Source organism: Bos taurus, chromosome 11, assembly GCF_002263795.3.
Source record: "Bos taurus isolate L1 Dominette 01449 registration number 42190680 breed Hereford chromosome 11, ARS-UCD2.0, whole genome shotgun sequence".
Classification (NCBI taxonomy): Eukaryota; Metazoa; Chordata; class Mammalia; order Artiodactyla; family Bovidae; genus Bos; species Bos taurus.
Window position 1 is genome coordinate 24,930,947 of NC_037338.1, and position 24,620 is coordinate 24,955,566.

At 41.3% G+C, this 24,620-nt stretch overlaps 1 protein-coding gene across 9 annotated transcripts in view; it reads left to right on the forward strand.

The window, feature by feature from the left end:
• Positions 1-24,620, forward strand: part of MTA3 (metastasis associated 1 family member 3) — a 212,957-nt gene that overhangs the window by 44,121 nt on the left and 144,216 nt on the right. For 3 of the 9 annotated variants that reach the window (XR_003037047.2, XM_024998519.2, XM_024998520.2), the window contains exons 2-3: positions 7,769-7,836; positions 14,724-14,817. Coding sequence is in view for 7 of the 9 variants with exons in the window: in XM_024998519.2 (XP_024854287.1) it covers positions 7,769-7,836; positions 14,724-14,817 (162 nt within the window). In the remaining 2 variants the exon portion in view is untranslated. Of the gene's footprint in view, positions 1-5,985; positions 6,088-6,260; positions 6,345-6,583; positions 6,780-7,768; positions 7,837-14,723; positions 14,818-24,620 lie in introns of those variants that run through there. The other 6 variants (XM_024998522.2, XM_024998523.2, NR_198884.1 and 3 more) reach the window with 4 other exon arrangements.

Genomic DNA, 24,620 nt, shown 5'->3' on the forward strand with positions numbered 1-24,620 from the left:
TTCCTAAGGCTGCTGTAACTAATTACCACAACTTGGGTGGCTTCAAACAACAGTAATATATTGTCTCATAGTTCTGAAGGCCAGAAGCCAGAAATGAAGATGCCAGCTAACTTGATTCCTCCTGGGGGCTTTGATGGAGAATCTACTCCATGCTTCTCCCCCAGTATATGGTGGCTGCCAGCAGTCTTTGGCATTGTTTTGGCTTGTAGCTCATAACACTCATCTTGGCCTCCACCTTTCCATGCCTTCTCTTCATTCTGTTCCCTCTCTTCTTCTGTTTCATACAAGGACACTTGTTGTTGGATATAGGGGCAACCCTAATTCAGGATGATCTTATCTCCAGACCATTAATTTCATCTGGAAATAAGGTCACATTCGTAGGTTCTGGTTCCAGGTAGACATATATTTGGGGGGACCACTGTGTAACCCTCTATACCATCTTAGAGGCAAGAGGGTGAGGTAGGAATAGACAGATTTGTTTTTCAGGCTGTGTCCTTTCCCTTTTCCTCCTGTTCTTTTCTTCCCCCATTCCCACCCTCCCACCCCAGCTGCTTTTTTCACCCCGAGAGCAGACTTCTCTTTCCCTAGCTGAGAATTTTGCCTGTGGCAGGTCAGCCCTGGGGCATGCCCCCTTGTCTTCACCATCTGTCCTGGTGACTTGCGTGGCCCTCTGCCCACACCCTGCCTATTGCACATTTGGACCTGGACTCTGATCTCCTGGACCGAGACTGGCTAAACCTGTTTTCTCCCAAGCTGAAGGATTCAGGGAACCTGCTTCTTCCCCTGGGGCCAGGGTTTGGCTTACCCCTCAGACAAGACAGACCGGGCTCTGAGCTGATGGTGACATAGAAGAGGGTATTTCTAGCCCTCTCAAACTCTGGGTCTGTTCATCCACCTCTTTTCTAATGAGGAAACATCCTGCATGTTTCCAAAGGCACCTGGAACACAACTTTTCTAAAATTGAACCCGTCAACCATCCCTCTTCCCCCAACTTGCCTCCCCTCCCATACTGTCTGCTCACTGAATCACACCTCTTTCCACCCAGTTGTTATCTTTTTACTTCAAGTCTCCCCCAAGGCACCAGATCCTGTATCTCTCACACCTCTGAGTTTCTCTCAAACCAATCCATATCTCTCATACCCCATGACCTCTTACCCTAGTCAGCAGCCCTTTTCACCAACCTGTACTCTCCACCATCTCCAATTCCAATCCACACTCTTGCTCTTGTTGTTGTTCAGTCACTGTCTGACTGTCACAGTCCTGTCTGACTCTTTGAGACCCCATGGACTGCAGCACGCCAGGCTTCCCTGTCCTCTACCATCCCTGGAGTTGCTCAAACTCATGTCCATTGAGTCGGTGATGCCATCCAATCTTCTCATCCTCTGTCGCCCTCTTCTCCTCCTGCCCTCAATCCTTCCCATCATCAGAGTCTTTTCCAATCAGTAGGATCTTTTCATCAGGTGGCCAAAGATCTTTTTTGCTGTGGTCTGAGTCATTCCTACAAAGGTTCCCTGTTGTATCCGTCAACACTTTCCATTGCCTTTTAGGATTCTACTTCCTGACCCCACAGCATATGCTGTTGCCATCTCCCATTCAAATCCACAGCACTCTAGCGCTCCATAGGTTAAAAAAAAAAACAAAATATCTCACAAAACAAAAACACACTTAAATCATTTAGGGTACCCTTCTAAAGGCTCATTCCTATCCCCCTTGTGATTTCCAGTACCTTTTCTAGGACCTGGAGGCAATGTTGAATCTAGAGAAGGAACCTCTTTGTGGATGCCATCAAATGGCTGAGCTTGCTCTCCTTTGAGAGCATGAGAGCGAGAGCACCATAGACTCCTAAAATACACACTTTCAAAAGTCAAGACTTTCTGAGATTGGCCCTGGGTAGACCCAGTGGCCGCAACTGGGACCCTTTTGTCCCTGGTCTCCTCCTGACGTGGACAACTGGCCAGAGTGCCCTGACCAGGTAAGGAACAAGAGACTTTATTGACCTCTCTCCCCTTCCCTTTCTCTTTCCTCTCCTTAACCCTTCTTATCCTTCCCTGTTTTTCTAGTCCCCTGGTCCTGGATGCAGGAATCTGGACGAAGGGCCCTCAGCCTGAGCTGAGAATTGGAGACTGATCACCTCCTCTTGGCAGAGAACTCGAATTCTGCTTCTGGTCTGGTCTGATTTCTGGTAGGGCCGAGTTCCAGTCCTCCCTTCTCTGGAAGCCCAGGGAAAAGTCCCATAACACCTGGGTATCTGTAGGTGGCAGGAGACTAAGGCCACCCCTTTCACCCCCCTCTCCTGCCTCCTCCCCCTTCTTTCAACCTGGCTTCCTTTCCTCCCTTGAAATCTTTGATGTAGTACTTGGATCTGAAGTTCTGTGTCTCTATAGGAGGTTTTCTGAGAGACTGTATTCTTGTATTTAAAGGGCTTCCCTGGTGGCGCAGAGGTTAAAGCATCTGCCTGCAATGTGGGTAGACCTGGGTTCAATCCCTGGGTCAGGAAGATCCCCTAAGGAAATGGCAACCCACTCCAGTATTCTTGCCTGGAGAATCCCATGGATGGAGGAGCTTGGTGGGCTACAGTCCACGGGTCGCAAAGAGTTGGACACGACTGAGCGACTTCACTTTCTTGTTTTTAGCCCAGAGGATCAGTGGAAGAGAAGGCGCCAAGACTGGAGAAGCTAGGAAACTCTGACTCTGGTTTTCTTTCCCTTAGGGGCTCAATTGCTTTGATTCTTGCTTTCTCTTGGAATAGTCATCTTCTGGTACAACCCGGGACCACCTTGGAATAGCTGAGACAGATTGGCATTTTTCCAATAGAATTTTGCTAAATAACAACATAAGTTAATGAAAGAAAAGAAAGGAAAAAAAAAAAGAGAGAGAGAAACAGATCAAAGAAAGAACAAAGGACAAGCTACGGTACTTTATCTAAAGCCTGTTATCTGGTTCCAGATTAATTACATTCTAGACCCCCAGGCTCCTTTCTTTTTCAGGCTCCTTTCTTGAGTTCAATATCACAAAGCTCCCAGACTCTGGACAGCCCTATCTGGGTTTTTTTTTTTTTTTTTTTCCATATATAAAAACTCCATCCTGATGTTGAAGCAAAAACCAACACTCTGTCTTATCTATAGCTTCCTTGCAGCATCCACTTTTTCAGCTAAGCTGTGGGACTCTGGGGACTGACACAGAGAACATTCTGGGCCTTTTGGCAATCCCTTATCATGATTCTTTAATCACAGCAGTCATGCCAGGAAATTTTACCCATGGAGAGGCTGGACTTTTCCTGGAGTTTCTGGCACAATCTGAGAGACCCCTCTATTTTAGTAATGAGGATGACTGGAATAGAGAGACAGCACCTAATAAGTATAAAGCTTAACACATGCCCCAAACTTTGTATATTTCACTTTTTAGTACAAGTGTTAGAATTAGGTGTCAGTAGCTAGTCATGATTTGTAGAACTTGAGGATCAGAGGGGTCAAGCAACTTTTAAAGTCTAACAGCCAAGCTAGGAGTGAAGTTTGGTGACAAGTTTGTGATCTGAACCATGCAGCCTGAGGAGGTAGAAGTGCTTTGGTTTCTTTGAAGCTATGGCTTTTCCACCCTTCTTTGTATGTTTTTTTTTTTTCTTCTACATACAAACATTTGCTGAACTCCTTTATATGCATACTTCTTTGTTATTTGGAAGTATAAAAGTTTCATAGACAAAAGTCCCTGCTTTCAACTCTGCACCTGGTTCTCTAACTATGTTAAGTCCATCATTCATGGGCACTTGTTCTTCCAGATACTGAGCACCTATTATGTAGAAGACACTGGCCCAGGAGCTAGAGATGCAAGAGGTTATACACACAGAATCTAGAGGAAGGAAAGAGCCTGGGTTCTGCCACCATCATTACTTCCAACTAATTCCAATCCCCCAAATTTCTGAGGCCCTTCATGGGGGAATGGGGTGGGTTGGGGCTTCTGGATAAGGCTATTCCTAAGGAGATCAGTATGGATGGAAGATGTTTTCTTGGCACTTTTTGCCCATTTAGTGTGGTTAGTATCTGGTAAGGTGCACAAAGCTGGGGAAATGAGACAGGCAGGCAAGGAACTATCAGAAATACAGAGATATTTTGAAGGGGAGAAACTGCTTACTTATTTAAAAATAATGAGAAAACCTTTTAATAGAGCTTGTGACCTATTGTTCCCTTGCAGTTTATGGTTTCCAGGTGGCCTTTCCACTTGGAGACAATCTTCCTGGTTTAGAGAATTCTAGGGCAAAGGAAAGGGCTGAATTATCCCAACACTGCTGCCAGTTTATAGTTTAACTCCAGCTAAATTATGCAGCCTATTTACGTGTCAGCTCAGAAATGGAGAGAGCGATGTCAGTGATGTCACAATATGTTTTCTGTGGAATCTCCAGTAAAGGGATTATGATAAATAACAGCTATGCAGTGTGCATAACAGAACAGCTTTATTTTTTCTCTAGGTCAAAAGAGTTGACGTGAGATCACAATTTGACTCACAGCGTAAAACCTTTGGGAATCTGAAACTTGCTTGAGTTTAAAAAAAAAGCAGCAGACACCTGTTATTTGCATAGTGCTCTTTGCTGAATGGTTTACAAAGCATTTTAAGATATAATCACAACTGTTCCTTACCCCACCTGTGAGGTGCAATTAGTGTGTCCCCATTTTATACTTGAAGAAACTTGAGTTACACAGTCAATCAAGGTAATTCAGCCAAAGATGCTTTATATTTTTTTATTAAAGTGCTTTATATTTTATTTCTTGCTTTCCATTAGCTAGCCAGAGAACTATTTTCACCTCAATTTGTGATAATGACAATCACAAATGCCATCACCAGACAAAGCAGAACACAGCCTTCTTTTCTGGGGACACTTCTCATCCACAGACACCAAACCAGAGTCAACACAAGGTTGTAAAGCCACCAGAAACTCCAAACAACCCACAACAGTTAGGGATCCTCTTCATGTTTATTACCCAACAATATCTGGGAGTAGTTCGGAATGGATTGGCTTCCCTAAAGAAAGCTGTTTGTGTTCATTTAGGGGACAACCAGCTCAGATTCAACTCAATTTGGCTCTTTGTTTCTGTGAGGGTCTGAAGGCTGAGAAAACAGGGGTTGTCTAGAGAATTTGCCTGGGAAAATAATAACTTTAAAAGCATTAGGCACATAACCAGTTAACAGTCCATCATCAGCAAGCTGACTGGCACCATCTCGTCCTTTGAGGAGTTGTGGTGACAATGAACTGTGAGCCCTGTTCCCCTAACGGCAAAGGAAGCCCCCCTCCTCTAATGGTCTCTTCTCCCAGCCTGGCTGCACTGCATATAGGGCCTGTCTAGAGGCAAGGCCTCCAGGTGTGGGGAAGTGGGTTCTGTTCATCCTGGTTTTGGGGTGAACGCGGATTGACACGCCAGTGCAGTTAGGGTGGAGTTGGAAGGGGGTCAGTTTTCCTAGTTCCGCCATCCTCTAGGTCTCTGCCCTGAGAAGCTGCAAGCACTTGGCATCCCCTTGGCTCCAGGGCCTTCCGGCTCCAGGCCGGTTGCCTTAACCTCACCAGAAGGAAGGCGCCCTGCTGCGAGCACTTATTTGCATCCAAGTGTTTGCATCCAGACTGGTGCTCACGTGCTGGAGGTCACACAGCCTGGAGGTCTCCAGGGACAGAGGCGGGGAGAGGAAGCCCAGTCTCGGGGTGGGCAGGTGCCTGGGTACGCTGGCTGGGGCGGCAGGCCTCGGCCTGGGCCAGGACCCCTGCCCTAGGACCCTCCACTTCCAGCAAGGTCCCCCCAAGCCGCAACCCGCCCCCCAATTCCCTGCTGGTCCGAAGCGCTCCGGCCTCCCCTGGCAGGACAACTCGGCCCTCCCTAGCCCTGCGCTGGGGGCGGGCACCTGCCCCCACCCCTGGGCGTCCCCTCCCCTTCACTTCCCCCTCCCCTTGTTCCCTCCCTTCCCTCCCCCCCGCGGCGAGGAGTCGGCGGCGGCCGAGGCTGAGGCGGCGGCGGCGGCGGCGGCGGCGGCAGCGGCGGGCGGGGCTCGGCTCGGGCTCCGCGGGCGGGCGGGCGGACATGGCGGCCAACATGTACCGGGTCGGAGGTAGGAAGGCTCGGCCCGACCCGGCCCGTCTGGGAGCGGGCCCCGGGAGTGGGGGGGTCGGGGCGAGTTCACCCTAACGGCTGGCAGCCACGGGCGCCCGGGCTGAGGGCGCAGGCGGCTGGGGGCCTGCGGTGGGGGCCGGGACTGCCCACCCCCCGCCCCTCCCCCCTCCCCCACCGTGGCCCGCGAAGGGACCGGGGCCCATCCACACCCCCCGCGCCCCGCCCAAGGTTTTAGGGCCAAGCCTGTACTTGAGGGTATGAATTATCACGCACCCCCACCCCCACCCCCCACCCATGAAACCCACATGGGGGTGGGGGCCGTCAAGCCCCTTAAGAGGGTGGTTTATCCTCGCGTGGCATCTAGGCATTGGGGGTGTGGAGAGGGTAGAGGGACATTCGCCCCCCTCCTCTACGCCTCCCCTTCCTTGGGGGTGTGGGTGGGGGCGATGGGGGCCCAGCCAGGGGCACAGCTGGATAGGCCTGTTTGCGGGGACAGGGCCCTACACCTCTCCGTCGTCACTCTCCCTTCGGTTTCTTGTCCGGTTCCTCCCCGCCCCGCTCCCCTCTCCCACAATAATGGGGCTTAGAGGGGCCAGGGCACCGCAGCCTGGTCTGGGGAGTTGAGCTCTGCCTGGACGTTCGCTCTACTGTCTGCCTCCTTCCCAGCCTTCTGCAGAAGAGAGAAATAAGGTCAAACAAACTTTCTCCCTACTCACGACGCCCTCCTGTCTCTTTCCTGGTGAAATAATAATTCAGATAAGTGGCGTGTTTGTGTGTGAGACGTGCTCTTCTGCTCATTAGCCGAGCTTCTTGATGGATGGTGGTGGGAATGGCCTGGCTAAATGAGGCCACTTTGTAGAAGGGAGAAGGGAAAGAGCCACTAAGATAGACAATACAGCCCAGCCTCTCAAATAAACACACAGTGGGGAGTTTCCAGTGAGCCTATTAGATGACAGGAAAAACCACATTTGAAAATTTTTATCCTTTTTGTTGACAGGCTGCAGCAATCATTATAACAAGACCCTAAAGGAGTCTAGATTAAATTTGGTAAATGAGGTATTAAAAAAAACCGATATCACCTCCAGAGAGCTCTGCCTCTCAAAAAGTGACCTGTCTCCGTTCTCCCCGCCCCCATCCTCTTAGATGGAGCTGTGAAAAAGTTGGTCTTGTGCTTCTGCTCTGCTCACCTGATTTTTTTTTTTCAAGTTGGTGATTGAAATGTACTTTGGGCTGTGAAGCCTTTCAAGATGCTCTGAATTTGTCTTAGGTCAATAGTTTTATGTGAGAAGCATACTCCAGGGCAAATGGATTGGAGTGAAAAGATGTGGAAGCAGTTACAGTATGAAAGACACGTGTTTAGTCAGCCCTGACTAAATGATAAGAGGTGTCTTTTTGTTTATTATTAAAAATTTGACACATGTGGGACAAGAGTCTCCACATTCAAGGAGAACTTGAATAAAACATTAATGGAAGTGAAAATGCCAGGAAAATAAGGATCTGTGAATGGTAGGCACATGAGGGAATATATTAAGTTTGCATTACTAAGTTTGCTTTTACCAGGGAATGAATTATGGGCGTGCTTCATTTTGAATGTGAATTACCTAATATAAAAAGTCACAGATTGGCACATGTGAACTTTCTGTTGAAAAGATTAAGCTCTGTACTTCCTTTACTTACAGATTATGTGTACTTTGAGAATTCCTCAAGCAATCCGTACCTCATCAGAAGGATAGAAGAACTCAACAAGGTATACACTGAGTGTTCTTGATTCTAATATTAAGAAATATTTGATTCCCACTGAAGGATAAGTGGGTAAAGGGCATAAGAGGTGATTTTACTTGCAGTTCCAGACTCTTTGAAAGTATGGATTCCAGATTAGAGAATTATGCAGGATTCTGAATATTTCGCTTTTTAGAATTACCTCTGATATTAAATATTGATATTGAATATGTAACATCTGCAGATTTCTTTAAATTGCTTGGAGTTTCTCCGAGCAGGCCACTCCAGTAACTCAGTCTCTTTTTATATTTGAAGTCATAATTTGTGTTTCTCCCTTTTTAGTGAATTAATTTTTTACTCTTTCAGCTTGAGAAGGAAGAAGTTAGGAAATATAATATTTAAGGGAATTTGTAAAATTCTAGACTAGGCTAACTAATAAGAATACAGTATTGGTATAATTATAAAGTGGCTTTTTTGGTACTGTAGGCCAGAATAAATAAAACTTACCCATTGTTTTGTCCATGATCGAGGGTGTCCAGGACAGCAGCAGCTTAATGACTGTTGGCAATAGTTCAGCTTTTACATCGGAGGCACTTGAATAGTCATAAGCGACCTGACCATAAATTTCTGATGGTTTTGAGAGTTACCTGTGTAGCTGGTGAGGATTCTTGCGATCAAAATGTTTGGGGGCTGTCTAGCTTATACTTGTCTCCCAAAATACCATCTGGAGACTGGTCCAGTTCTGAGTCCCTGGAAGCCCGGTCTGGCCAAGGGCATGCTTGACTTATGAGCTTGGACATCCTGGTTTACTTTTGGGGATACCCTGGCGATGTTGCATTTTAAAAACTTCTGTAGAATTTGAGACCACCAACCACCAAATGAAGCAAATGGCTGCAGGGTTAGGTCAGTCTGTGGGTGGAAACTGTTGAGATGTCTTCCCGAAGTGCTTCTCTTTTATGTTATTGATGTAAGGTATAAGAATTTAGGCAATTCCAGGAAATTCCTTTGTATTCCAGTGGTTCGGGCTCAGCGCTTTCACTGCCACAGCCCAGGTTCCATTCCTGGTCTGGGAGGAAAGATCCTGTAAGCCGCGCAGTGCCGCTAAAAATTAAAAAAAAAAATTTTTTTAAATAAAAGGCTTAGTAAAGAATTTAGGCAATTCCACCCTGTTTACGGTATCAGTTTATTTAGAAAGTTAACTAGGATTCAAAGAAAAATATTGGCCTGTGAGATTGGTATTTTCTGGCTGCTCCTTGCTTTGTTCATTTGGCTCTAAGTGGAGTAAAATCTTTCTTGACTAATACTGTTTTTTTATGGCCACGCTGTGTGCGTGTTGTGGGATCTTAGTACCGGATTGGGGATTGAATCCAAGGCCTTGGCAGTGAAAAGAGTCCTAACCACTGGGCCATCTCGGCTCTTTCTCATAGGCACTCACATTAGTACTGTCTCGTTGTTTCCAGTTCCCTGTGCCTTGCTTTTTCCTCCATATCATTTATCACCATCAAATATACTTTATGTGTTTATAGACATACCTCGAGATATTGTGGGTTCAGTTCAGACCACTGCAGTAAGGCAGATATTGCAGTAAAGCAAGTGACATGAATTTTGTAGTTTCCCAGTACATATAAAAGTTAGGTTTATACCATACTGTAGTCTTTTATGTGTATAAAATGATGTGCATGCAGGGATTTCCCTGGTGGTCCAGTGGCTGACTTTGAGGTCCCCAGTGTAGGGGGCCCAGGTTTGATCCCTGGTCTAGGGATGATCCCACATGCCACAACTAAGAGTTCTCATGCTGCAGCTAAAGATCGCCACGTGCAGCGACCGAGACCCAGTGCAGCCAAAAAAAAGAAAAAGTTGTGCGTGCCTCATTGAGAAATACTTTCCTGCTAAAAGAAATGCTAGCTGTCATCTGAGTCTTTAGTGACTCATAACATATATTAAAGGTCACCATTACAAATGGGTCATAATAATAAAAAAGTTTGAAATGTTGCAAGATTTACCAAAATGTGACAGACACTAAATGAACAAATGCTGTTGGAAAAATGGCACTGATAGACTTGCTTGACCCATCAGTTTGTAAAGAAACACAGTATCTGTGAAGTTGAGTGAGCCCAAGTGCAGTAAAATGAGGTGTCCCTGTATTTTCATTGCCTGATTTTGCAAACTAGAATGAAAGCCCTAGCTGTGTAGTGATCTTTTCTATTCACTAATGGATCTTAAGTGCTTTAGAATACTGGCTGGCACATAGTTAAGGCATTCAGTAAATATTTCTTGAATTAGTGAATTTCTCAGATGTCTGATGTTAATACTTGTACATGGCTTTACTGGTTACAAGTACTTTGGTTCATTCATTTTACAAATATTTCTAAGAGCCTGCTACCTGCCAGGTACTTTTAGACACCACTTTTAGGAACTGAAGAATGAACGAGATAGGTCTAGTAGTGAAGATGGACATCAGCCAAATAATTCCACAAGCAGAAGGAAAATTGCATCTGTGCTAAATTTACAAACATCAGAGCATGGTGCTCTGGAAGCATATAATCCAGGGATTCAAGTTTGTCACCTTTTGAGCCTCACAGGACCTTAAACTTTTAAAGCAGATGCATCATGTATTGTTGGGAAGCACCCTGTGGTTAAGTAACTTAAATGTTTGGGTTACACATTTAGCTAGAACCTGGATTATTTCCGACTCCATCATTATATTACTGTTTACTTTGAAAGTCCCTCCCCTCCTCCACATCCTCACCTTCTCCCTACCCCTCTGCTTTCACAGGAAGTCATTAATATACTAACAGTCCTTAGGGGACTAAGGGTCACCGAATTGTGAAAGATGAGATTCTCTATAATTTCAGAGAATGGCAATCTGAGTGGATGGAGTATTGATTAAAAGGAACTGTGATTGACTAGTTAATTATTAGATATTTACATAGGATCTTTATTTCTGAAGGGGTGTGAAAGAGAGATTTCATTTTAAGTAATTCATTAAATATTTCTTGAGTTTTTATTATATAGCAGGTACCATGCTAGGCTTAGAGATACTACAGCGACCAATATGGGCATAGTCTTTGCTATGGACGTAGTCTTTGGTGTACATAGTGTGTAGGCCCACACAGGTCTACGTTCTCATGAGGGAGACACAGAAGAAGATGAATGAACAGGTATAAAGAAAATTATTATAAACGGTGTTAATTTCTACAAAGGAAATAAGCAAGAGTCTTGACAGAATAACAGATTGCTTCCTTGGAATAGGGATTGGACTTTAAGGACATTGAAATTGAAGCTTAAAGGATGAGAACGAGGTAGTCTTGGCATCGGGGCCATAAGAGTTCCAGAAATGCCCGGAGTGGGTCAGAGATCAAGTTGGCCAAGTGGGGCAATTTAACATGATTGGAAAAATCCAAATAATGAATTTAAGAGTGCTTGATACATTCTAATTGATAAACTAAGAGAAAGAACATTAACCTATTTTATTAACTTTCTTCTAATTAGGTAGAATGTGTTTTAGGATTCTCTGGTGGTCCAGTGGTTAAAACTTGGTGCTTTCCCTGCTGGCCCCAGGTTCAGTCCCTGCTCCGGGAACTTAAGATCCTGCAAGCTGTACAGCATGACCAAAGGAAAAAAAAGAGAAAGAAATATAATTTTTTTTTTAACAAAATTCTTAGGATAGGGGTTTGTCACTATTTTTATACAAAATTCACTTTTATAGGTTGAAAGTTCCTTTTTTAAAAAATCTTATTTGAAATGTTACTTGTCAGTTAAAAAGCAGAACTAAGTATTTTCTCTTTTTGAATTAAAGAATAGATTTTTGTCTCAGTTGTTCCCCCCCCACCAGCACTTTCAGTTGCAAAACTAAATAATGGGTTGATGAAAACAGTTCAACATTGTTATCTTATATTCCCTCGTTTCCTCTTCTCTAAGTTATACTCAGATAGACTGGTGATGATCTTTTGGAGGAAGACTATAAAGTTAAAATAGAAAACAGCTTTTGGGAAAATTTTATTTAGTCACTCTAGTTTGGGTGTTGCTCTTCTAAAGATTCAGTCTGCACACATGTTCAAAGAAAGCTTTGTGCCTATAATAATGAAGGTTCAGTCTCAGGAAGTTTTGGAAATTATGCTTGTGGGTAAATTTGATGTTATTTGCTATGGATATATTTTTTGGGTGTATTATGTATAATTTGTGTGTATCTTCATATTTTGTGTATTTTGTTAGCCATCCAGCTTGCCCTGAGATTTATTTTAATGTTTAGGGTCTTTTTTATTTTTGGTGGGGAGAAGGGAGCCACTAACTTCTTTGAGCCTCTAATCTTGTCCCCCATCCCAATCTATATTTGCACATGTAAGATTTTACAGATAATTTCAGGAGATCCCCTCAAAGCCCTTTTGATGGAACCCAAATTAAGGCCCCTTCTGACGTTTAGGATTTGTTGGGAATAAGGAGAGAAATTGGGAAAAGAAAGTTCCTTTCCATTTGTTCTAGTTGAAACAGACTGTGGACTTTCCATGTTGGAAAGTGTTTGGTTATTTTGTTTTTTACTTTCTTAAGTTGAGAATAGAAATGGACATGAGTATGAGGTGGACTCAAAGCCCCTTATTGCTGGAGGATGTTTTTCTAACCATGTTTGACAGAATGGAGATTTAAGAGGCTGCAACCTAAGTGGAGAAAAGGACATAGTACATTGCTGTTCATTGTATGTTCTTTATACCTGTCTCCACTTTTCCCACCTGGGGGTTTGTGCAGGTCTTTCTTTTTTCTTAGACTACTCTGTCCTCCAGGCTCCACCTATTGGACTTTTCTTCTTTTCTAGCCAACTAAGGACCCTGTACCCCTTTCCTCCTCCTTGAAACTTTTTCTGCTTTTTCCCTAGGAAAAAACTTTTTCTGCTTTTTCCTTACTTCCTGCCTCCAGGAATAAGAAATGGAGCCTGGAGGGGAAAAGAAAGGAGTAAAGGAAAATAGTGTTGGTAATTTGTCAGGAATATTCTACTTTTATACTTAAGTTATGGGGAACCGGTGAAGGTTTCTGGGCTAGGGACATGATGCCCGCTGGGCTTTGGAAGGTTGGAGAGGAGGTGACATGTGAACAGGCATCTCTGCTGGAGTGGAGGCTCCATGAGGGTGGGCACTGTGCAGAGGGTGGGCGTCCCCAGTGCTTAGCACATGCTGAGTGAGGCACAAGAAGAGGGCAAAAGAGCTTTGGTGACTGTGTATACACACAGCTTTTAGCCTTGGTCTTCAGAGCTGTGCTTCTTAAATTATCTGTGGTGGAGGAGTTTTAAAAATCTTCAATATCTTAGGCTGCTTTGGTAAAATTTAAATGAGAGTAGAAAAATGAAATTTAAAGTAGGCTTATAAAAATGCAGGCCCCATTTTTTGTTATTAGATTCAAGAGATAGGAAATTAACTCTCAAATACTATAATACACTTAATTTCTGTTCTGATTTCTGTTACACAGTAACAGTTGTATACTGGGCCTTAGACTGCACTTTCAGTAATTCAACTTTAGAGGAATACTTGAAGGGTGTGTGTGTGTGTGTACACGCATGCACATGTGCGTATAATAGAGAAGAGGAATACTGTAGCTGTAAACTGCCTAATAGCCAAGTGTGTACATGATTCAGGAGACAATATTTGTTTTGAACTATGCCTGTCTACCACAAGCGAGTTTAAATAAGAATTTAATTGGCTTTATAGAGTATCCTTGTTGAAGGAACTCATCAGTGAGGCAGAAAAAAACATGTATATCTTAAAACTCTTGCTTTAGGTTTTTAATATGCTTTTGTCTCAAGAGAAAAAATGATAAAGCATGGGTAATTGAAGTCATTGATAGATTTTATTTATATTGAAATATTGGCCTGTTTATTTGGCAGACTGTGGGATCATTGCTTCTGGAGGATGTATTTGATCACAATATTGTGAATTATAGAAGCACTTTGGTTAGGATTTAATATGAATTCAATTTTAAGGGGCAATATTTCTACAAGACTATTCTTCACTCTAGAATACTTCTGCTGAACTTCATAAAATTGACACATTTACTGCAGCACATACATATTCTTATTTCTTTGTGTCTGAGTATATCAGTAAGCCCAGAGAAATTCTGAAAATTTGTTCTGAAATTTGTTTGAAATTGGAAGTCACAAGAGCATTTTATTGTAATCTATGTGTTTTTACAGTGAACTTTGTAGTGAACGATTGACCTTGAAAGCTCTCAGAATTCATAAAGAATAGGAGGGTAGGAGCCTGGGCCCCAGCTGCAGTAAATTACAGCCTAACTGAATATTGATTGCATTCTAGACTGTAGTCAAAAAGAAATAAGCGCTTCAGTGTTCATAACTCAAGGCTTTTAATACTTTCGTATGTGAAGGTAGACCAAGAATATTGAGCATTATGGGTTCATAGATTCCCTTGAGCTGAGAATGCTTTCCCAAGCTCTCTGGTCCACCTCATCTGTTGACCTGCCCTGTACTTGCAGAGTATCACCATCCGTCGAACGTGGGGGTGTTTATGAGGAGGGACTGGATGACTTTGCACTTAGTCTGTGCCTCTGGGAGAGGGTTTGGAGGACTTATATTTAAATGTTTTAAGTTACATAGTGGCTTTTTAAATTTGGGGGATTAGTTTCTTAAGGCTAATCAGAGTTAACTATGTCTGGCTTTAGTCATTAAAGCTGTCTGATCACTTTAGTTTAATTGATGCCAGTGAGTTATTTTATGTTTGACATTTCAGTTTCACTTGGAACTTTTACAAATGTTGCTAGTCCTTATTTGAATTTTTTAGCTCTCTATCCTGCAGCTGTGGTTGGCATAGTAAGTGAGAGTGATCTTATAATTGTGCTGTCTCTAGTTTTGTTTTATAAACTACTTGAGTCTAATATTCAGTCCAGATGACTTTTATTTTTCTTATTTCTTAGACTGCAACTGGCAACGTGGAAGCAAAAGTAGTGTGCTTTTATAGACGACGAGATATTTCCAACACGCTTATAATGCTTGCAGACAAGCATGCTAGTAAGTTAATTGCCTTTTTCTTGGAAAAAACTTAAAATGTGTTTTGAGTCTCTTTTTTTGTGTGATATTAGGAAAAATACTGTGTTACCTATAACTTTTTAGTTTCCCATTTGTTTTCCTCTTAGTTTAGATGGGAGTAGGTTTTTTGGGTGGCTCTTGGTTTTAGTATGTATATTTTTAGGATGCAACATATATTTATTAGTCAAAAGGTTGAAATAGAAGTCTTTGTAAATAGGCTTTAGCAGACAATCAGGGCAGTGTTTTGTCATCTCCCGTTTTTCACGGTGGTTTGAAGTTTTGAATATGAGGAAATTAATACTTCACTGGTATTTTGGAGGACTTTTTCCCCTCCTCTCTGAAACAGCTGGGTTATATTTACAGTTTGTAAAATTCTGAGTTTTATTATATGTTTGTAGTAGTAGGTATGTGTGGGAAAAAAAGTTTGCTAAAGAAAGAAGTGCAAGGTGATAGATAATGGAAAATTCTTGAAGGTAGCAACTCTGAGTATTTCTTTGCAGTTTAATTGTCATTGTGTGCTCTTTCCTCCCGGTCAACAGCTTTGACACATCCTAGCACCCCACCCCCTTTTTTTTTTAAAGCAACAAAGGATCAATAAAAAAGTGATTTAAATTTTAAAAAAGAAGTAAAGTAGTTTAAGTACTTTGTCTTAAAAGCCATTTTCATCCTACAAAACATGTAATGAGGTCAGGTATGTGCGTGTGTTAGTCGCTCAGTCATGTCTGACTCTGCAACCTCATGGACTGTAGCCCACCAGGCTGCTTTGTCCATGGGATTCTCCAGGCAAGAATACTGGAGTGGGTTGCCATTCCCTTCTCTATATGTATGTGTATTTTTCAGTTTAATACTGTGATGTGTCAGACTCTGGTCTTGGGGATCCTCAAGCTTGTGAAGTGTTTTGGTAATGGGGGAAAGGAGGCCGTTGTGCAGACAGGTTGGTTCTCTGCCTGCCTGAGATTTCCCCACTGTGTTGCCAATTTAACCAAGCAGTTTGGTTGTCTGTAAGTTAAATTCCTACTATATTTTCTGCTGTCGTTTTATATATTTTTATTTATTTATTTTTTAGTTTTATATATTTTTTAAAAATTTCTTTCCATTTTTGTAGAGAAAGTGTTAATTATGATATGGATTATTCTGTAGTATTTACAAATTATATATTGACAGATGCAGGGCAGTTGTATTTGTTCCTCATGTATGAGATCAGAGTATTACTTTTTAAAATGATGTATTAATCAGTTATTTATCTGTAGCTGAAATCTAGAAATTCAACATGGCATTAAAGCATGCAAAACTATTTGGATTTTATTCACCATTTATAACATAACGTTAAGAAACATAAACTGTCTCACTGATGTACTTTTGGATTTAGTTTGGCTTCTAATGTAATTTGTCATTGCAAAGGTAGTGAGGTGTCAAGATTGTCAGGGAGTCCACTGACCGCTTGTGGGGGTCTCAGCATGGCTGCCTTTTGGAGCTGTCTATTTTAGGCTTGTAAATAGAAAATCAGGTTTTTCAGAATTGATTAGGCTCTTTATATTGGCTCATAGAAATGAAAATCTAAGAAAATTAAGAATCAGTCAAACTACATAGTAGTAGTCATGCAGATTAAAGCAAGACCTGGGTTCAGATTCTGGTTGGTTACTTGCTGCCTGCCTTGGCAAAAATTCTTAACTTCTCATTCATCTGCATTTTCCTTATTTGTAAAATGAGGTTGAAAAAAAATCACCTCATTTTGAGTTATATTTTTATCACAGTTAAGAAAAAATTAAAGGAGGGAATTCCCCGGCAGTACAGTGGTTAGGACTCCGCGCTTTCATTACTGATGGCCTAGTTTCGATCCCTGGTGGGGACTAAGATCCCACAGCCATATGGCCTGGCCAAATATTAAAAAAAAAAAAAAATCTAAAATGGCATACTTTAAGGAAAAAAATTAAAGGCTAAGGGAAAAATTATGCCAGCAATGATGTGATGACTCAAGGAATGACTTATAATGGGTGCTTAATAAATGTCGGTTTTTCCCCCTTAGTGATTTGTAGATCATCTGTTTGGATGGATTACTTCTATCTACATTTACCTGTCTTCTTCCATTATTTATTGATTTTCATTCTCAAAGTTAACTGTATATCCATGTACAATAGAGTTAGAGGTATCAACTTACTTTTGTTTCGATATTGACTAAACCTTCACATGAAGAGAATAAAAATTGCCTGAATAGTTTATGCTTTATAAAGAGGTTTTTAAGGAGGGATTAATGGAGAAAATGTCATATGAAAAAACAGAGACCTGGATGTGGATGCCACTTAATTTTCCTGAATCTTAGTTTTTCCACTTCATTGTGAACTTTTTTTTTTTTTATTGTGAACTTCTTTAAAAACTTTTTATTGCAGAAAATTTCAAACATAAAAGTACAGATATAATACACATGATGTTTTCCATTATTCTGCTTTAACAGTTATTAATACATGACCAATGAATTCATCTAGACCCTTACTTGTCCCATTAGTTTGAGGCTCATCAGAGAAATCTTACTTTTTTATCTGTATATATTTCAGAATATATTTCTAAAAGATACAGCCTCATCCAGACTTTCAGGAAATGCCAAGAATATACAAGGAGCTTCAGGATGCTCTTGACCCAGATCCAGCAATTAACATTTTATCATTCTTTATATATATATATATATTTCCTGAACCATTTGAGAGTAAATGGAGACTTTAGAGTGTTTTTCCTAAATGTACTAGAATTCTTTTACATAACCACAGTTTAGTGTAAAGGTCTCAGGAAACTAGTATTTACAACAAAACTATTACTTCATTCACAGTCCTTATTCAGATTTCATGTCTCAACAGTGTTATGAGTAGCTATGCGTTTTTACCTTAGTCTAGGATAAAATCCAGAGTCACACACTGTGTTTTATTGTTGTGTATCCTTGATAATGGAACTAGTTCCTCAGTCTCTGTGTTTTTTGACCTTAACATTTTTGAAGAAAGTAGGTCAGTTATTTTGTTGAATATGGTTCAGTTTGTGTTTGTGTAATGTGTCCTCATAATTAGATTTAGGTTATGTATTTTTTTTGTAGGGATGCTGTAGTGATGTGTCCTCGATCCATAATGGTGATATTAGGTTTGATTACTTGGTTAAGGTGGCATTCCTTTGTATCCAGTAAGTTATTTTGGGGGAGGTACCTGGCAACTGGGCTTCCCTGGTAGCTCAGTTGGTAAAGAGTTCGCCTACAATGCAGGAAACCCCAGTTTGATTCCTGGGTCAGGAAGATCCGCTGGAGAAGGGATAGGCTACCCACTCCAGTATTCTTGGGCTTCCATTATGGCTCAGCTGGTAAAGAATCTGCCTGCAGTGCCGGAGACCTGGGTTTGATCCCTGGGTTGGGAAGATTCTCTGGAGAAGGGAAAGGCTACCCACTCCAGTATTCTGGCCTGGAGAATTCCATGTACTGTATAGTCCATGGGATCACGGAGTTGGATGTGACTGAGCGACTTTCACTTCACTTCACTTCTCCTGGCAACTACGTAAATATCTTGTTTCTGGCCCAACATCAGTGCATTTGTTTTAACATCCATTGATCATTTAGGATTCTGTAAACATTGGTATCCTCAAATACCTAGTTGTTTTTTTCTTTTACAGTATTTTTTCATTTTTATAATTTGTTTACATTAGGATCCGAATAAGGTGATTGGTTGGTAAGACTCTTAAGTTTTTTTTTTCTCATCCATTTTAATAATTGATAAATACTTCATATAGCATAAAATACAAGCTTTTAAATTGCACAATTTAGTGGTTTTCTCAACGCTTTATAGCCATCACCACTGCTAATTTCACATTTCCATCACCCCCAAAAAGAAGCCAGTTACTCCCTATTCTCCCTTTCTGTCAATCCCTGGCAACCGCTGATGTACTTTCTGTCTGTATAGAGTTGCCTTTTTCTGGACATTTCTTATAAATGGAATCATATAGTTTGTGTTTTTTGTGTGTCTGGCTTTTTACTTAGCATAATGTTTTCAAGTTTCTTCCATTTTATAGTATGAATTACTTCATACCTGTTTATAGCTAAGTGATATCATATTGGGTGGATGTACTACATTTTGTTTATCTAGTCACCAGTTGATGGGCATTTGTATTGTTTCCTTTCTGGTAATTATGAATGATTCTGTTATGAACATTTCTGTACAAGTTTTTATGGGGACATCCTTAAATCTTTTAATCTATAGATACATATTATTTCATATTCTATCTCAGTATTTGTTGAAGATACCAGGTGGTTCATCCTGCAGAGTTGTCTTTGCCTGGGAGTTTGTTGACTGCATCTCTGTTGTGTCCTTTACTTTGTTTCCCTGTACGTGGATAGTTAGATCCAGATTCTAGAGGGTCAAAAATCTAGGGTTGTTTTTTTTTTCTTTGTGGAATGGCTGCTGCTGCTGCTAAGTCGCTTCAGTCGTGTCCGACTCTGTGCGACCCCATAGACGGCAGCCCACCAGGCTCCCCCATCTCTGGGATTCTCCAGGCAAGAACACTGGAGTGGGTTGCCATTTCCTTCTCCAATGCATGAAAGTGAAAAGTGAAAGTGAAGTCGCTCAGTCGTGTCCGACTCCTAGCGACCCCATGGGGGTGGGGGTAAAAGATCACTTCATGGGGAGCATTGTGCACTTCTCTTATGAGGTCTATAATACATTGTTGCCTGTCTCTTTTTAATAACATTTTACTTTGAAATAATCTAAGATTTACAAAAAAATCTATTAAAAACATTATCAGGAATTCCATATGCCCTTCACTCAGATTCTCCAAACGTTAACAATTTTGTTATATTTATTCCGTTATTCTATCTTGTTTATTGTTTAGCCACTAAGTCATATCTGACTCTTTGCGACCCCATGGACTGTAGTCCACCAGGCTCCTCTGTCCGTGGGATTTCCTAGGCAAGAATACTGGGGTGGGTTGCCATTTCTTTCTCCAGGGGATCTTCCTGACCCAGGGATTGAACCTGTGCCTCCTGCATTGGCAGGTGGACTCTTTACCACTGAGCCACCAAGGAAGCCCATTAATTCTCTGTACATATTAATATATTTGAATTGTCTGAAAATAAATTGGTATATTTCCCCTAACCCCTAAAGTTAACCTCAGTGTGTATCTTCTAAGAATGAGGACATTCCCTTTCCTAACACCAGCATGATGATATATGAACTTACTCAGATTTTGTAAAGTTTCCTACCAATGCCTTTTATAACAAAAAATGAAGAAATTTTAATTTTGTTTTTTTGTGGAGATATAAAAACTGTAGAAAATTCTGAAAGAGATGGGAATACCAGATCACCTGAACTGCGTCTTGAGAAACCTATATGCAGGTCAGGAAGCAACAGTTAGACTGGACATGGAACAACAGACTGGTTCCAAATAGGAAAAGGAGTACGTCAAGGCTGTACATTGTCACCCTGCTTATTTAACTTATATGCAGAGTACATCATGAGAAATGCTGGGCTGGAAGAAGCACAAGCTGGAATCAAGATTGCCGGGAGAAATGTCAATAACCTCAGATATGCAGATGACACCACCCTTATGGCAGAAAGTGAAGAGGAACTAAAGAGTCTCTTGATGAAAGTGAAAGAGGAGAGTGAAAAAGTTGGCTTAAAGCTCAACATTCAGAAAACGAAGATCATGGCATCTGGTCTCATCACTTCATGGGAAATCGATGGGGAAATAGTAGAAACAGTGCCAGACTTTATTTTTTTGGGTACCAAAATCACTGCAGATGGTGACTGCAGCCATGAAATTAAAAGATGCTTACTCCTTGGAAGGAAAGTTATGACTAACCTAGGTAGCATATTAAAAAGCAAAGACATTACTTTGCCAACACAGGTCCATCTAGTCAAGGCTATGGTTTTTCCAGTGGTCATGTATGGATGTGAAAGTTGGACTGTGAAGAAGGCTGAGCGCCCAAGAATTGATGCTTTTGAACTGTGGTGTTGGAGAAGACTCCTGAGAGTCCCTTGGACTGCAAGGAGATCCAACCAGTCCATTCTAAAGGAGATCAGTCCTGGGTGTTTCTTGGAAGGACTGATGCTAAAGCTGAAACTGTAATACTTTTGCCACCTCATGGGAAGAGTTGACTCATTGGAAAAGACCCTGATGCTGGGTGGGATTGGGGGCAGGAGGAGAAGGGGACGACAGAGGATGAGATGGCTGGATGGCATCACTGACTCGATGGACGTGAGTCTGAGTAAACTCTGGGAGTTGGTGATGGACAGGGAGGCCTGGCGTGCTGTGATTCATGTGGTCGCAAGGAGTCGGATACCACTGAGCGACTGAACTGAGCTGAACTGAAATCATTGACCGATTGATGATTATTTTAATTCATTTATTTATCAAGGCTGTAAAAATTATGTGTTTTAAACTATCATTCCCTCATGTGTTGGGTGGAATATTTCTATAAAGAGAAATATTCCCTCTGTCAACTATCAGGTTGTTCTTCTGGTTTAGATCTTATAAGAAAGGTAGTTTAAATGCTTGATGAGGTTTTTGCCCTTTTTAGTTACCAGTTTTCAAAAATAGTAAAGTGGTTCCTGGGCTTCCCTGGTAGCTCAGCTGGTAAAGAATCCACTTGCAGTGCAGGAGACCAGATTCGATTCCTGGGTTGGGAAGATCCCCTGGAGGAGGGCATGGCAGCCCACTCCAGTATTCATGCCTGGAGAATCCCTGTGGACTGAGGGGTCTGGTGGGCTACAGTCCATGGGGTTACAAAGAGTTGGACACGACTGAGCAACTAAACACACAGGACAAAGTGGTTCCTGGCATTCTCCAAAGATCACCAGTTTACTTTTTTAGTTTCATCATGAGTGCGTTTGTCCATATTTGATATTTATTATCAATTGTCTTCATTGACACTCAGGTTGTCTTATCTTTAGCTAGTGGGGCTTATTTTGGTTTGTCCTGGAGTCATCTTTTATGCTTCTTGCCCCGAACCTTTGTCTCCAGAGTCCTGATTGCTTTTACTTGGAAATGGCCTTGGAGACCACAATCTGAGCATTAAGGATGGATCTTAGAGAGGGTGGTGCTGTTCCTAGGTTGTTGTACATTTAACAGAATGTGCTATTTTGTGGTGTATTCTTCAGAATCAAAAGAAATCCTCCTTGAGTACTTGTTGCTGATTCTTCTTTTCTAAGGTAATTTCACTGGAAGCTGGCATATGTAGTTTTGAGTTTTAAAAGCAGCGGTTGTTCCTTTAATCTAGAAGAAATGGAATTTCTCATTAAATGAGTGATACCATTTTGGTATGGATCTGGTTCTCAGGACTGGTGGATTCTTTGAAAATGAAGAATTTCATCCATACTCTTTCACTTATTTTAGATGTTTTTGACATATTCTTATTATGTATTGTGTTTCTTAAAATGTAAAGCTTTAGAAAATTAAACTTTGTGTCACTTTCCTTTTTAATCTGACAGGCAAAAGGGTGAAGTATTTTCTGTACTTGCAGCTCTCTTCCTTCCTTAGAGTTTTCTTCCCAACTTTTCAGTTGTGTCACTCACTCTGGGCTGAAGTTGGGACAGGGAAAAATAGCTCAAATAAGGATAGTTCTTTTGCTTTCTAGTGCTTGTTCTGTTCGCCACTACTTTTCCACTCCAGCACCCACGTGTGTGGAGCTTTGTGGAAGGAGAAAAGGAAGGAAGATGGGAAGATTTTATTCTTACTCAGATTTGTAAAACCACAATTAGCTGTTGGAGAGAATCCTGCCTACTTTAAGTCCTGTTCATAAAGTTTATCAACTTACTGATGTTTCTGACACTTTTGTGTTATTATAAGTAGAGTCAGAAAGCAGGGTTGACATTAATCTTAATATTTTAAATAATAAGACGCTATGGGATATGATTTTGTTAGGCAGTAAGGATGTGTTGAAGGTGAAAGGTGAGGTGACTTCTATACCCAGTTCTAATCACCACCTAGTCTGAGTCATATGCTCTTACAAAATGTTTTGGTGTCAGAGGGCGTATTGGGAACTTTGTTTTTTAAGATTCATGAAGTATATGATTCAGAGTTATTAAAAAGATGTAGAATGTGTAATGTCTTACAGAATTTGGGGACTAAAATGGGATTTTATTAAAAAGTTGACACCTCTTTTTAAAAGATTTAGAGCCAGTAATCACAATTGATTGTTACATCATAGTACCAAAACTGGATGTTTTGAATACATGAGTTCTGTCCTTTCCAACTTTCTTTCCTGGCCTTAGCACACAGTTTGTGCATTCTGAGTGCTTAGTGTTAAGTGTTTTAACGTTGAAACCATGGTTTTGGTTATCTTTCCAGCGTTTATGGGTTTTGTTCATTATAGTTGCTCCAAAAGTGTTTGTATCTTTGAATTTAACAGGGGAACAGATTTAAAGAACAGCCAGGCTACCAGTTGTTTTGATTTAGCATCTTAGTTGGCTGAAAATAATCTGTGGTGGTTTTAAAATATGGTCCTTAGCTTCTTTGACATTCCTTCCATTGATAGGTGGAGTCCATGTCTTCTCCCCTTAGATCTGGATGAGGTTGTAGAAGTAATGCTGTGTACCTCTCAAGGCTAGGTCATAGAAGGCCATGCAGCTTCTACTTGGTTTTCTTGTAATGCTTGCTCTCAGGATATGTCTGCTGGAACTCAGCCGTTATTCTGTCAGTCCATGGAGTCTGCATTGTATAGACTACAAAGGAGAGGCCATTTGTAGGTCCCATGGTTGACCGTCTGAGCCCAGGTGCCACACACGTGCCTGGAGGAGCCACCAGCTGATCTAGCCCCAGCCATTTGACTTCGTGTGGAGGTCCCAGTCACTGTGAACAAAGACAAGAGTTCTGTGCTTGGGCCTTGTCTGAATTTGTCACCCACTGAACATGTGAGGGACGGAAAATGGTTGTTTTGTGCCATTAAGTTTTGGGGTGATTTGTAACTCAACAATAAGTGATGTAACTGGAACAGGCTCATAATAGGTTTTCCTGTTATGGCGTATTTTCAGTGACAGCTTAAAATCAATGTCTAAGCTTATGACTGCCTACTAAAAGTATTTAATGAATTATTAGTTTTCTTTAAGTAAACTTCACTTTCTTTTGACAGAATGATTAAATGAAGAGATCTTGCCCCTGTGCCTTACTCCTTCCTTACAAATGATTTTTGGCCACGCTGAGCACATCAGAAAAAAATGCCCTCTTTATTATTCTGTAGTGAAATTTATTGATCATAAAACTTATACATATAATGTAAAAAGAAAACTAAAACTCAGTATTATGTTCTAAACTTTAAAAAGAGAAAAAATTTGTACTAAGAATATTTTATAATATAATAGGATCATATATACTGTATTTTAGTATGTTTGAATGCTGAGGCATGACAGTCGTGGAAGATACAATGAAATTGTGAATTGTTTGTATAGAATTACTAGCAATGCAGCAGTTATAAATTAGATTGATATTTTGTACTAGGAACTCTAATATTTGCTGAAATTTTTCAAAATGATACTATTGGTGTGCTCTGAACAAAACGAAATACAGTCTTTCCTCTTTTTACGTGACGGCTTCATTGCTGGAAAAGTAAGTTATATTAAAACCATACCTCAAATATTTTGTGTTTTCATATATTCCCTTTAGCTTAGAGGGTAAAGAATCTGCCTGCACTGTGGGAGATGTGGGTTTGGTACCTGGGTTGGGAAGATCCCCTGCAGGACGGCATAACAACCCACTCCAGTATTCTTGCCTAGAGAAAATCCCCATGGACAGAGGTGCGTGGTGGGTTACAGTCCATGGGGTTTCAA